Consider the following 14,503-nt stretch of genomic DNA (forward strand, 5'->3'; position numbering starts at 1 on the left):
TACCACTCGACGATCTTCAGGTCAACGAAACCTTACACTTCGTGGAAAAGCCAGTCGAAATCATGGATCGCCAAACCAAGCAACTCAGGCGTTCACGCATCCCTATCGTGAAAGTCCGATGGGAAGGCAAGCGAGGCGCGAAGTTCACCTGGGAACTCGAAAGCGACATGAAGGCCAAGTACCCGCAGTTGTTTAAATAGATCTGAAGCATCAAATTGGTAAAATGACTCACGGTGATGTGCAGCTTCGAGCCTAATTTCGGGACGAAATTCCCTAAACAAGGGGAGGCTGTAACACCCCGTGTTTTCGAATGTCAAAGTCAAAGTCAAAGTCCAAGTCAACTTTGACTTCTTTGACTGTAATTAGTCGATTTTGTGTTTTATTTGTACTATGTGGAGTAAGTGTTGTCTCAATGAAATGATCGAATGTTTAATCAATGCGACCGATTTACGACTGTGAATAATAGGAAGTAACAATGCGATAAAGTTAATCAATCAATAATCAAGTTAATCAAATCAATCAATCGAACTCGAGACTTCAACTATGCGAAACTGGTATGGTAATACTTACGTGTGTGTGTGCCTTATGTGTTACTTGTGCATGTTTACTTTATGTTTTGTGTGGTATTCAACCGAATCAATCGAAACTCGAATCGAAACTCGAAAAGCAATCAAACTCAATCGAAACCGACATCGAAACGTGACTTATAGGTGATTGTATGTTAGATATAGTAGTTGGGACTGAAAGTAATTTGACTAGGAACTCTATCGTATTCGTATCATCGTCTATCGAAATCGAAATATCGAAAACCATCGTGAAACATTCGAAAAGGGTTGCTGATCGAACAGGAAGCATCCTGATCGAACAGGCCAGCCGATCGGCTAGCACTTTCCTGGCCGATCGAGCAGGCCATTCGATCGGAGATCCTGGCCGATCGGTTGACACTTTCCTCTTTGGGAGGCCTATAAATAGCCCTGTCATTGTCACCCTTTCTATTTTTGGAAAGCTCTGACCGAACCAGCCTTGTTCTTCACCTTTTCTCAGATTTCTTTCAACTCCGGTAAGTTTTCACTCTAATTATTGTACGTTTCTGATCATTACATGATTCTACACCTTTCTATCTTTCAAAACTTGATTTCTAACCGTGAAATCACCAAGATCTAAGTGTTCTTGGGTGATGTCATCATGGTATTCTTGAAGAACATCATACTTTGGCCTCATTCAACCATGAATAGCTTAGATCTGACCGATTTCCACATAAACAAACTAGGGTTCGTAAGAATCTTAACATTTTCATGGAAGGATTTCCAACTTTTCTTCAACATTTTACACTCAAAACCTTAAAAACCGATAGAAACGGAGCTCGAACCGACTAACTAATCATTCTAACGGTTAAAAGGTTCAAGATTCGGATACTATCTACAAGGTTCACCGATTTCGGGTTAAACATCAAACTACCGTTTCGAGCAGTTCACCGGCCGGACTTGGGTGATTCCTGTCCGAACCGGTGAAGCAAGTAAGAACCCACGTTCTATGGTTTAACTCGCTATCAGAATACCTTAAAATCATATCAAAACAACCAAAACAGCCAAGTGTTAGACGAAAGGCCGACCAGGTCAGAAATGCTGGCCGAACGGCTAGGCTGTTCGAATGAACAGCCCAGCCGATCGAACATACCAGCCGATCGGCCGGGCCAGCCGATCGGCTAGCACATGGTTCCACACTTTTCAAATTTTATGAAGTATGCTATTGACGAAGTGATGTTCGATCAAATACGCTACTCGATTGGTTAACATTACTCTTCGGATCATGAGATACTATGCTTCAACACTTAATCGATTTTGCAACTCGTTCGTAGTATGGAATGCCAGCCGATCGAACAGACTGTTCGATCGAGTGACATTCTGCTGAGAACCACTTCTGAAGTTCCTAACCGATCGGTTAAGCCGGCCGATCGAACGGACCGTTCGATCGATCGACCTGAAAGGTAAGAACACTTCAGTGTTCTCAAATACTACAACGAAAACTTCAAAAGTTCAAACCATCACATACAAACACATCAGAGGAAGAAACAATCCACTCGAATGGTCCAGCTGATCGAGCCTACCGGCCGATCGGACAGGATTATTCAAACAAACTTTCAAGCCGAACGAACAGCCCGTTCGATCGAACCTGCTGTTCGATCGACCAGGCTATTCGATCCATTTACACTTGTTTGCATTTCCGCGTTACTCATTGTTGTGCTATCGAACTATTCAGGCTAACCCTACTCTCAGGGCTCCCTTCATTCCATAACCAATCACTGTGAGTATACTCGAACCCTTTTTGCTTTAGCACTTTTGGGTGTTACATACGTTACTTATCAAAATCACAATCGAACACACTATTCAAACTATTTGAACGCTAACCGATTGCATGTATTACGTGACTAAGTGTATGCTTGTTGTTATGTTTACATGTGGAATGTTGTCTACCTGCCTTAGCAACGTAGTACTATAGTTTGGACTCAGCACCCGTTCACACGGGGGTTGTTAAGGACAATTACTTGCATGGATTACGGTGGTAATCATGTATTGCGAACTGTCTCGGACAGTCAACCCGCAGTCGTTGGTATCGATAGGTCCATGTCGATAATTAACATGCATCATTTCCCTCTGTGTACGTGCTGGTTATGCGTAAACTATTCGAACTCTATATGCTATTATTAAACTTGTATGCTCACCTTTACATTTCATGTATTGACTTTATTTTAACGTATGTGACAGGTGTTTAAGGTATTTGCTTGCTAGGGAAGTGAAGCTAGAATAAAGCCTTAGAGGCCCCCAACAAATGGTTGTCTGTCAGGAACAAGCAACTAGGGCATAGTTGTCTGTAGATCTTGTCAGTCTGGGTCTTTAGGGGCATTTGAACAACATTTATGTTTAATTTGAATCTGAGTCGTCGGAACAGGATTTAATTGTTTGGATGTTATCTGTAATAACTTGTTATTTATTCGGGATACGGTATGGGACGTATCATTTTAAACTGAATGTGTATTAATAGTTGTTGTGGAAACTTCTGGACAATCTGTTTCGCTCAGTGCTGCGCCCCGATGATTCCGCCATCGGTTGGGGTGTGACAACTTAACCCAAACCACACTTCTAACCCCCCACCTCCAAGTAGCTAACTGTATTTATAAAAACGTAAAGACACGGATGTTTAATCAACAAACACAAAGTAATGGATGGCTTAATCTCACTTTCAATATAATAAAATCATATTCAAAGTCATTAACACACACCAAATGAAAAGTCCAAAATTAATAAATTAAAAAGACATTAAAGGTTTTTTTCACCAAATGATGCAAGAACTTTAACCAAGAATGACCATAATAATGATAAACATCATCAAGTTTGTATGAATAAACATGTTAATCAACAAGATTGAATTGTTATAAATACAAGTTCTTACAATCCTGGATCCTAAGATAAAGCGAACTCTATTCTAGACGGAAATTGTGGTGGGTAGTGGTGGAAATGTGGTGGATAGTGGTGGTGAGTAAGAGAGAATGGGTGCCAAAGGATGAGGAGAATGGCAACTCAAGCACTCTATTTATAGGTTGAATCAGAAGGGGGTACGACCCCACGTGAGTAGTCAGCTGAGCTTTTTTGTCTTTTTTTGACCAGGTTCATACATAGACATGGGGCGTGTGAGGTGGGTCCCAAAAAATCGAAGATCTCCAAATCTTCTGAAGATACGAAATGGGGGCGTGCCAAAGAAGCACGAGCCCATGCGTGGTGGCCTATGTTATCTTGATCTGGTGAGGGTTGACACGGGGGCGCGCCAAGTAGGCACGACCCATGCATGGTGGCCTATATATTCTTGTTCTGCTGCAAGACTGACATGGGGGCGTTATTGACTAGGCATAACCTCGTGTCAGAAGTCATCTTTTGTCTTTTTCTTAGGGAATGAAGCACAAGGGCGTGTGGGTGGAACACGGGGAGCATGTGACTTTCCTGGTTTCTTGTGAAAGTCTTGTATCTCGCCATGAATTTTACTCCTTTCGTCGGTTTATGCATTTTTAACTCTGAAAATCATACGTAAATTAATAAATGACTTTATCAATGTAACAGTGTTAGTCAAAACACATGTTTAGTATATTTAATCGGTTGTTAATTCCATCAAGGTGAAAACTTTTCTTTTAGGAATGTTAGATGTCGCTATCAGGGTGATGCCAGCCTTGATTGCGAACAAGTGTTTGTACTTAGTATAAATAGATCTCACATGTTTGAGATCTATTTCATCACTTGACATCCTTATTGTATGAACAGAAGTGAGTGATCAAGCGAACAGAAGTGAGTGATCAAGCTGAGGGGGAGTGTAAAATCATATTTGTAACCTTTTGATTAAAATCATTAACACAAGTTTGATATCTTTCCAAATTTGTGTGTTCATATAATTACGCTGCAATTCCATTTTATACTATCATTCATACATAATTGTCCATCTAAAGCACACAAGTTAAAACTTAGATCCTAAGAGCAAGACTGAAAGCGTTGCATGAGCAACGTAGCTTGTTCGAGGTATAAAGCCATGGTGGGATCCTTAGTATCGTAGTGACCATTGAATGCATCACATGTTATATCCGTTTTGTCCCTTCTGACACGACATGTAGTATTTGCGAAGGTGGAAGTGTGATGGCGCACAGTGATTGGCTACACATCATCCTCCAAATGTACTTGTTGTCGCGTATGCCATTAGCTGTGAGTGGAGATCATGAAACAGTGAGGGGTGCACATTGATTGGCTACGCGTCACTGTCCTTTGTACTTCTTGTTCCATGCACGATTGATCATCGTGTGGATCGACTAGACAGAGCCTAGGGCATATTGATTGGCTGCATGCTGCTGCAGCCACTTGTACTGAGTGTACTATATGAGCTGTCGTTATTACACATCCGTGGGTTTAACCCACGCAAGAAACTTGAGACGAGCTAAGTGTTGATTGTTAAGTGTGGATATGGTCATGTGCGTGCATGACTTGCGCATCATTTGACACCATACCAATATATATATTTGAAAAACTGAAGAAATGGATTATATACTTCAACAGAATTCACTTACTGAAACCCAAGAAATATACTAATTTATTAAGCCAAATGATATAAGATAATTAAATCTTTTAGGTATAATATAAATTAACCAGCAAAAAGAAAACTCCTATTGAAAATTTCAGTCCCTAGATCAACCAAAGGGATTTGGCGTAGCAATATCATGGTATATAAAATAGTGTCTCTCCTTATAATGGACGGTGAATTTAACAATTAATATAATAACAATTACCAGGGGCGGATCCATGAATGTTTTGAGGGTTCCCGGGAACCCCCTCGGTTTGAAAAATGTATAAAAAAATTAGTGGAAACCTTGTATGATTTGAAAAAAAATAATAAGAATTAGTGACAATCTATAAAAAGGAAGATGTGTGCATGATTTCTGGCAACCATGCACACGTTTTCCATTTACTAGCATTCATTTCTTTCCTTTACGTGTCTTTGCTTTGCATGTTTATATATTTTGCAACAAGTACTCTCATGAGGATTATGAATGAAATATGAATTAAGTCTTGGTTTCTCTCTAATTTTCTTTCAGGCTTCGATCTATTTTCTTTGGATCAATTGGTTAACGATTAGGTTCGTAACAGAACCTTGTGCTAAAAATTTATGAACCCGCCATTGATTATAACCGTAAATAAAATGAAATACAATGATGCCCACTTTACATGAAGATTCATCTGAAAGTTTGGTCAATGAAACAATGAGGAAGTAGGTTAAAAATGCTTGGATAACCGGTAAGGTTGCAGGTTTCATCTGTTTTTACAGGTTTTATTAAATCAAACTAAACTAGAAATATAGTTTTGATAAAAAAAAAAAAATACAAATCAAAGAGCGGGCCATGCATAAATTTACGACCGACTCTAGACCGGTCTCGATTTGTTCCACTTTTGGATCGAGTCTAGCACACTACCAATATACTTTTGATACTTTTGGTTTCCTGGCATCAGAGGATGTAGACCTACTTAGTCGAGTTCAAAGGGCCATGCATAGTAATGTTATGACTCCGAGATCTATGGACGTAGTTTTTAAAAGACTTAGTTTTGCTATTCAAAAAGGGGTAGCGGCGCAACTTGTTGTCGGTTTACCATATATCTCGATGTAAATTCATAACATGTTTCAACTAATAGAAGATGTATACCTTTTATAATTTCATGTAAATAAACTAAAAAAACATGAAGTGGTTTTAAAATAATACACAATGGTCCTCTTGTTGGAACTCATATTTTTGGTTTTCCATTAACTGAACTCCAACATGTTCACCTTTCCACACCTTCAAATGACATATACTGACTGCTACAACACTTTAAGCATATATTAAGAAACTATTTCAAATAATCTTAATATTATCTATAACTGTTGAAACTAATGCATACACTCTTTTGTCTCTCATAACATTGCAACGCATGTTGTTAGAATAGTTTTTCGCTCCCAGTAAGGAGAGAGTGGGCGATGTACTGACGCCCAAAACTGAACGTTATGAGAGGATGAGAAGATAGGGGCGGTGGCGGACATACCATATAATAAAGGGTAGCCTCCGCTACCCCTTTAACGTTCCGACGGTAGTGTAAATTTTGGAAAAAAATGACGTTTTTTCAATTTTGCTGCCCTGTAGAAAATAAATTTTTGAAACATTGCCGCTTGACGTTTTTTCTAGATACGCCACTGATAGAAGGTGTATTAGTTTTTTTTTCTAGGAAAACTTACAAACCCAAGATTAAACACAAAACTTAATTTCTTCATTAACAATTCAAAGACCATTTCGATACAAAAGAACACAAATTAATCCCAAATCTCTCACACAACTTCAAGAACTCAAATACCTATATCAAATAACTAACAGGGAATTCAACTCTCTAAGAGATAATATGAACAACAAACGAAAAGTAATTCAACAAAAATGACATTTTGATATGTGAATATGAAGTGGGAACAAAAAATACTGATTCAGACTCTCTTCCTAAATAAATTGTTTCTCAGTATTATATATCCATAAGCTGTCTAGAGTAGTCCTCTAGCTTTTAGACTTTGTTATCCGGCACACAAGAATATACACATTTGATATATAAACCCTCCAAGTCTTTGCTTGCTTCCAAGAATTCCTTGCACTTCAGCAACATTAGCTTCCAAATATCTCATATATGCAACAACTGTGAGCAAGTACAATTCAACATTTATTCAATATCAAAATTAAGATTGGAAATATATATATAGGGTAGGGCTAGATAGAAAACCCTATATATATAAAAAACCCGAGAAAACCCAAGCTCCCGACATTTTTTTTTTGAAAAAAATAACACATGTAATATACATGTTTTTAAGACTTTTGGGCCAAAAAAATCAAAAAAGCGCCGAAGGGATATTTTAAAAAAAAAAAACAAGTTTCAGCAATTTTCAGCGAAATTCTGTTTTTTTTTGCTTAACACGTGTTAGGAGCTGAAATTTGTTTATTTTTTTTAAAAAAATCCCTTCGGCGCTTTTTTGTTTTTTTTGGCCCAAAACACTCTAAAACATGTATATTACATGTGTAATTTTTTTCAAAAAAAAAAATGTCGGGAGGTTGGGTAAAAATGGCTTCCCATTTGGGTTTCCAAAGTTTTCTAAGAATTTTAGGGTTTTTTATCTAGCATTATCCTATATATATATATATATATATATATACACATACACGTATAACAAAATCCCAGACAGGTGGGCAGAGATCAGTGGCGGGTCCAGAATTTTTTTCTACCGGGTTCCTTCTGGTAAATTTTCACTAATTCTCACAATTTTTTTAAAATCACATAAAATTTCCACTATTTTTTTCATTTTTTTCCAAACCGAGGGGGTTCCCGGGAACCCCCAAAACACCCCTGGATCCGCCACTGGCAGAGATAACGTGATGTTTTTAGAGCATTGTGGATACTCATGTATGATATGGTTGGAAATGAGACAAGTATAAGTAATCTCCGTCTCATGTCTCACATGTGATTGTAAAATTGTGTCTTATACCCAGCTCATTACCCTTTGAGTAATTACCTGTCATGTATCATGCATATCTCCAATCATCAGGTGTACACACACTAATGTGTTAAAAACAATCCGATGAGATTTCTAAGTACATTTGTTTCTTACCACAATATATACAATCACTATAACGAATTAAAATATGATAAGTGGCATACATATTAGCATCACCAAGAAAAATGTTTAAAATATATAAATTATGTAAATTTCATGATGATATAAACTATAAACGATAAGTTTGTACTTCAAGCTCATAACATACAAAATGCATATTCTATCATCAAATACATATTCCAAACGAAAAATTAAATAAAAATTCCTATTATATGATTTCATCCCAAATGTTTCGGGTTTCAAATATTCATGTCGGTTATAGACTGGCGAAGCTTGAGATTTCCGACTGAGGAGGCGGAAGTCACTAGACCTAAAAAATTCTATAAAATTGGGGGGTCGAAAACGTATATACCCTAAAATTTCTATACGAAAACTAGATACGCTCCACTACTGAGCGAAAAGTTCGGGGGGTCGGCCGCCCCCTCCCACCCCTTAAAAGCTTCGCCCATGGTTATAGTCTTTTTGCCATCCTAAGAGCATTCACATTCTATCCACCAAATTTTGAGAGATGGGTTTTTAAATTATAAAAAGTGGTTTAAGTGGTTGTGAGTAGAGGAGAGAGAAAATGTTACTGTTCATCTGTATATTTGGGGGGACACTGTTCACCCTGTATAATTTTTTAATATATTTTGAAAGTGGTTGTGAGTAGGGGAGAGAGAAAATGTAATATATATTGAAAAGGAGAGAGAAAAAGTATTTGTTTTTAGTGGAAATATATTGATATAGGAGTTGTTTTTTAGTGGAATGTATGTATATTTTTAGTGGATTGGATGTGAATGCTCTAAGAAAAGTTTTATATGTACATATCTCCAAAGACAAAGGGTTTGTTTTGCAACAACACAAAAACTAATTCTCACATAAACGAAATGAAAAGAGTCAGAACAAGAACCTAGAGAGAGAAACTAGAGAGAGAAACAGAAAACCCGATCGGAAAACCAGACTCCGATTCAAATCCACCGGAACCAAAACCGTCCGGCGAAACACAACCGCAACGCATCGATTCCTCCGGCAATAACATCTTTTCAACAAATTGACACACGAATCGAACGCAACTGCAATCAATTTGCGTTCAAACGATCCAAAACAGTTTGAAGATTGTAAAATCGAACAGAATTAAGGCTTTCTGAATCTCAATTTCGGTTACAGATGCAATAAGGTCAGGTTTACCGGTTTCTGTTTGTTGTTAGAGTGAATTAGTAGCTAAAATAGTTAAACTTCCCCAATTTGTTGCTGTTGGCTTGAAATTGTGTGTGAATTTGACTATTTTGCTGTTTGGAGGACTGAAAGTTCAGCTGTTTTGGTTAATTTTTGCTATTTGAAGTTGTAGTTAGGGTTTGTTGTTGAGATTTAGAGGTTAATGATATGAATGGTATAAGAAGTTGACTAATTTGATGTTTGGAGGACTGAAAGTTGAGTTGATTTGTGATGTTTGAAGTTGTGGTTACTAGTTAGGGTTTGTTGTTGAGATTTGGAGGTTGTTAATATGTTGTGAGGGGAGTTTGAGATGGAAGGAGGTGTTTGTTTTTGAAAATTTTAGGGATTTTGTGTGGTGTAGATGTGATTTGAGGTTAGGGTTTTGAGTGGTTCCGGATTGGATTTCGAATAATTTGGTAACTGTGTTTTGGAGGGAGAGTTAGTTAGGAACCGTAACTTGTAAATGATGTGTTTTCAGTATGCTTCATGTGGATTGTTGTTGAATGGGTTGAGTTTGTTCTGGAAGATGGGATTTTGTAGATGGAGTGAAACCCTAATTTAGTTAAGTTTGATAAAGTCGTAAATTTAAAACCTGTTGAGCGTTTTATGGAAGTTTTGTTGTGAGAAATGCAACCACCGGAGCAGCATTTATGGATCAATCTTAGTGAGTTAAAAGGTCAGATAATCAGAAAGCTCGGACCCGAAAGATCGAAGCAATACTTCGACTATTTGAACAAGTTTTTGAATTTGAAGTTAAGCAAGGTTGAGTTCGATAAACTTTGTGTAAGAACAGTTGGGAGGGATGGTATCTCGCTTCATAATCAGTTAATTCGTTCGATTTTAAGGAATGCTTGTGCAAAGAAAGTTCCGGATGGAAACAAGAAACCTTTAGATGGTGTGTTCCATCAAAATGGGCCGGGCCCGATTATACCAAATGGAGACGTTTTGCCAACGTCTCCACGAAAGGCAAGAACTACGGGGCGTGAACGAAAAGGCGGAGACCGTAAAAGTGCTCTCGGACCACATTCAGAAGATTTTAGTAACGGGCCAAATGATGCTCGAAGGCCCGTGCATCATCATCAAGAACTACATGCACCACTTGGGATTCCTTATTACCCAGTGAGTATAGGTGGGTCTCGCAGGGCTGCACAACCTACTAAATCTGTTGGTGGGTCCCACACCAACTGTTTGTTAGATACAATAACATTGCGGGCACGCATGGAGCCCATAGTCGCAACACAAGGTCTACAAGGTGTGTCAGTGGATGGTGCAAACGCACTAAATATCGGATTAAATGCTTATTTGAAACGTATAGTAAGGTCTTGTTATGAACTTACAAGGCCAATCAAAACTGGACTGGATCATGAAACAAAACGTTCAATATCTTTGCAAGATTTTCGGGTTGCGATGGAGCTAAACCCTCAGCAACTCGGAGAAGATTCGCCGATACTTCTCGAGAGGATATGCACACATGCGTTTGAGGAATGATATAGAAGTTTATGTCTTTATGATCTAACATTGCTGTATTTTAACCGGGCTTGTGGTGTTTAACGGGTCTAATAGCACACCGCAATTCGGGACACCGTCTTTTGGAACCGTTAAATTATTCTTCGTGATGGAACGTTACACCACATTTATCAGCAGCCATGTTTGGTTGCTTTGTTGTATGATTAGAATGTTGTTTTTTTTTTCTGGTTTTTACTGTAATTTAATGAATCAGGTAATTTAGAACAGTTTTGCAGGAATAATTTGTCCCGCTCAGTATTTCAGTAAAGTTGTAACTGCATGATTTGAGGTTTCTTGTGTATGTATTTTCAACATTGAAATATCAAATTCAAACATCATGGTCTTTTAATTTTTTGTGCGTTGTCCTAATACTTGACCAGTTGACTTTTGTTGGAACTAAAAGTTTGTAGTTAACCGAAGTGTTTAGAAAGATATTCGTTGTCTATGATATTGAAGGTAATTTTTTCTCTCCATTTATTATTATTATTATTATAGTTTTTGAATATAAATATATGTTCTGATGATGTTTTTTATTTGCAGGCACATGATTTGTGTCTAAATATGGAGCATAGGCATTGTAATCAGCTGTGTTAACCGGTATGTGTTATATACGCAAAAGATCATAGTAGTTTATTAACATTTAACAGTTACACTAGCTTTCATAATAGTTTTTCTAAATCCACATGTGTTAAGAGTAAATTAAAAAAATCGTCCTTTATGTATGTCACTTAGTGCAAACTGTGTCCTTTGTCTTCAATAATTACAGAAAACGTACTCCATGTTTGCAAACCCTTGCAACTTATGTCCTTTAGCCCTAACTCAGTTAATTTTTTTGTGGTTAAATCTGACCAAATGGACCCCACATGAGGGTATTTTTGTGGTTAAATCTGAACAAATGGACCTCACATGAGAGTAAATGACCAAAATACCCTCATGTGTGGTCCACTTGGTCAGATTTAACCACAAAAAATTAACTGAGTTAGGGCTAAAGGACATAAGTTGCAAGGGTTTGCAAACATCGAGTACGTTTTCTGTAATTATTGAAGACAAAGGACACAGTTTGCAATAAGTGACATACATAAAGGATGATTTTTGTAAGTACTCCATGTGTTAATCATAGTCATTTTCAAGGCAATCACGTATATCATATATTGATGACTTTGCGTTTCTTGATATAAAGTCAAGTAAAAGATTAGTATCCATGAACCATTTTTGTTTGGAATTTAGGATTTTAGCATTAGGATATTTGCTTAAAAACTATACAATTAACAAAAGTATACGTGTGATCCAATCAACTTTTAATGGTAATGTTGTTATCTTTACCTACCAACAATAGACGAGTGAAGTTACTGATACTACATAACGCTTAATGGTATGTAATAACCACATACTATCGCTAGTGTGATGATTTTTGCAACGTGCTATTTTGTGTTCTCATTAGGTAGTTGTATTTGTAAAAAGTTATCCGGTTTAGATAGTTATGTAACCGTTAAACGTTTGTATCTAAATAAGTGATACAGCATCAGTTTTTGAACACCTTTTACAGGTACAACTACCTAATAAGAACAACACCTGATGCATTAATTGTGTTATCAAATATTGTTATATTGTGACATTGATAATCTTAAGAGATGTTTGCCATCCTGTTTTGAAACTGGTCATCACATTAGCGCGTTTCCAAGTTGCGAGCAATTAGTTTCTTAGGGGCTGTTTGGCAACATCTGAATGATTAAGTGCTGAACCAGTAAGAGGTCTGAACCATTAAGAGTCAGTATAATGCTTAACGTTCATAGGCAAATGTCTGACCAATTCAGATTAGAGGTCTTAACCATTCAGACTTTGTATAATACTTAACCATTCAGAGGCAAATGTCTGAACCATTCAGACATTTGCTCGTGAAACAAACAGTCTGAACCATTAAGTGCTGAATTAGTAAGAGGTCTGAACCATTAAGAACCTCATTAAGAGGTAAACAAACAGCCGTTTAGTGTTTGTGGCTATAAAGAAACTAATTCTCATTATATGCTTATTTAGGGGTCAAATTACCAGTTTTGGAACAGCTGCAACAAATTTGATATTTTACATGTAAATTTATAGCTGATTATAACATTGCTACTTGTTTTTATATATTATCTGAACCTGATTATCTTAAATCATAGAATTGCCACATGTAAATCTGATTTATATTATGTAAAGATTGATTTTTTACATGTAAAGTTATAGCTGATTAAGTGGAATATGTATGACACATAGTTACTCTTTAGTGATTCTTTTCTTGATTTGACTTAAATTGACCAATTATGAAACTTAGCTATTTATTAATTATTTTATGTATTCACTTATTACCTCTTACTTCAGGTTAAACTTGAGAAAAATAGTCACCAAACAGTATCTAAGATTCATATATGTTCCATTAAAGTCAGTTAATTTATTTTTAAAATAAAATATATATTAAAAATAATTGTCAATGATGGAACAATATTGAAACTCAGATTACTTTTTGTAGTTGGAAAAAAACAAGTGACCTGGTGGAACACTGAAGATATTTGGTACTATTTGGTGAAATATTCCTCACATGTATACCAGACTTGGACACAATTTAGGCTTTGGACTTGAATGAGATATGCACACTAATCTTGGCTTAAGTTTTTAATAAAAACATGGAGATTGAAAGCTTTGATTATTGTTGAAAATTTGGATATGTAATTTCAAGAAGAATATGAAGTTTTCAATTGGATGCATTATTAAGTTGGGAAATTGGCCTGTAATAATCCCACCTAGACCTTATTGGCCATCAATAATCCTACATCAGAATATTCCCCCCACCAGTCCCACCTTTCAACTATTTTTCCTACAATGGTCCCCCGTTAAAAAAACTTAACGGAGTTAAGCGTTTTTCCAAATTACAAACAGATTTTTAAGGCTTTTGATCAGAACGATGATACGAGTCCATTGATGTAAAACTTGCTTCGAAATGGTGCTCCAAGTGACTTGATTTTGGTTAATTGGAAATTTAAACACCAGAATTGAAGCGCCGTTTTCATTGTTTAGAGCACCGTTTCGAGGCAAGTTTTACGTCAATGGACTCGTATCGTCGTTCTAATCAAAAGCCCTAAAAATCTGTTTGTAATTTGGAAAAAAGCTTAACTACGTTAAGTTTTTTTAACGGGGACCATTGTAGGAAAAAATAGGTGAAAGTTGGGACTGGTGAGGGGAATATTCTGAGGTGGGATTATTAATGGCCAATAAGGTTTAGGTTGGATTATTACAGACCAATTTCCCTTATAAGTTTGGTGTTTAGCAAGCAAATCATAACAATGAGGATTTTGTAAATAATTACCATTTATTTTTTGGAAAATTATAAAATTTATCTTTGTTTATACTACTTTGTTATATTATATTAAAATGCATATGTTTATCGTATATTAAATTATCGTGTCATAAACTGTCAGAAAAATACTTCTATTTTATCAGTAAGCTCTATTTGCACCGATGACTATGGTTGGGTTTTGTGTTCAAATCAGATTCTTGTTGAGGCTGGGCGAACTCGGACTCAGTGCCTCAAGAAAAATCAATCTCATCTAGTTCCTTTGTA

At 36.7% G+C, this 14,503-nt stretch overlaps 1 protein-coding gene across 1 annotated transcript; it reads left to right on the top strand.

The window, feature by feature from the left end:
* The first annotated feature begins 10,029 nt into the window (after window positions 1-10,029).
* On the top strand, window positions 10,030-10,890 carry LOC118491443. Its single transcript, XM_035989236.1, has one exon. It carries the CDS (start codon window positions 10,030-10,032, stop codon window positions 10,888-10,890), a length of 861 nt encoding a protein of 286 aa, XP_035845129.1.
* The last annotated feature ends 3,613 nt before the right edge of the window (window positions 10,891-14,503 follow it).

The sequence above is a fragment of the Helianthus annuus genome, chromosome 4, assembly GCF_002127325.2.
Source record: "Helianthus annuus cultivar XRQ/B chromosome 4, HanXRQr2.0-SUNRISE, whole genome shotgun sequence".
NCBI lineage: Eukaryota > Viridiplantae > Streptophyta > Magnoliopsida > Asterales > Asteraceae > Helianthus > Helianthus annuus.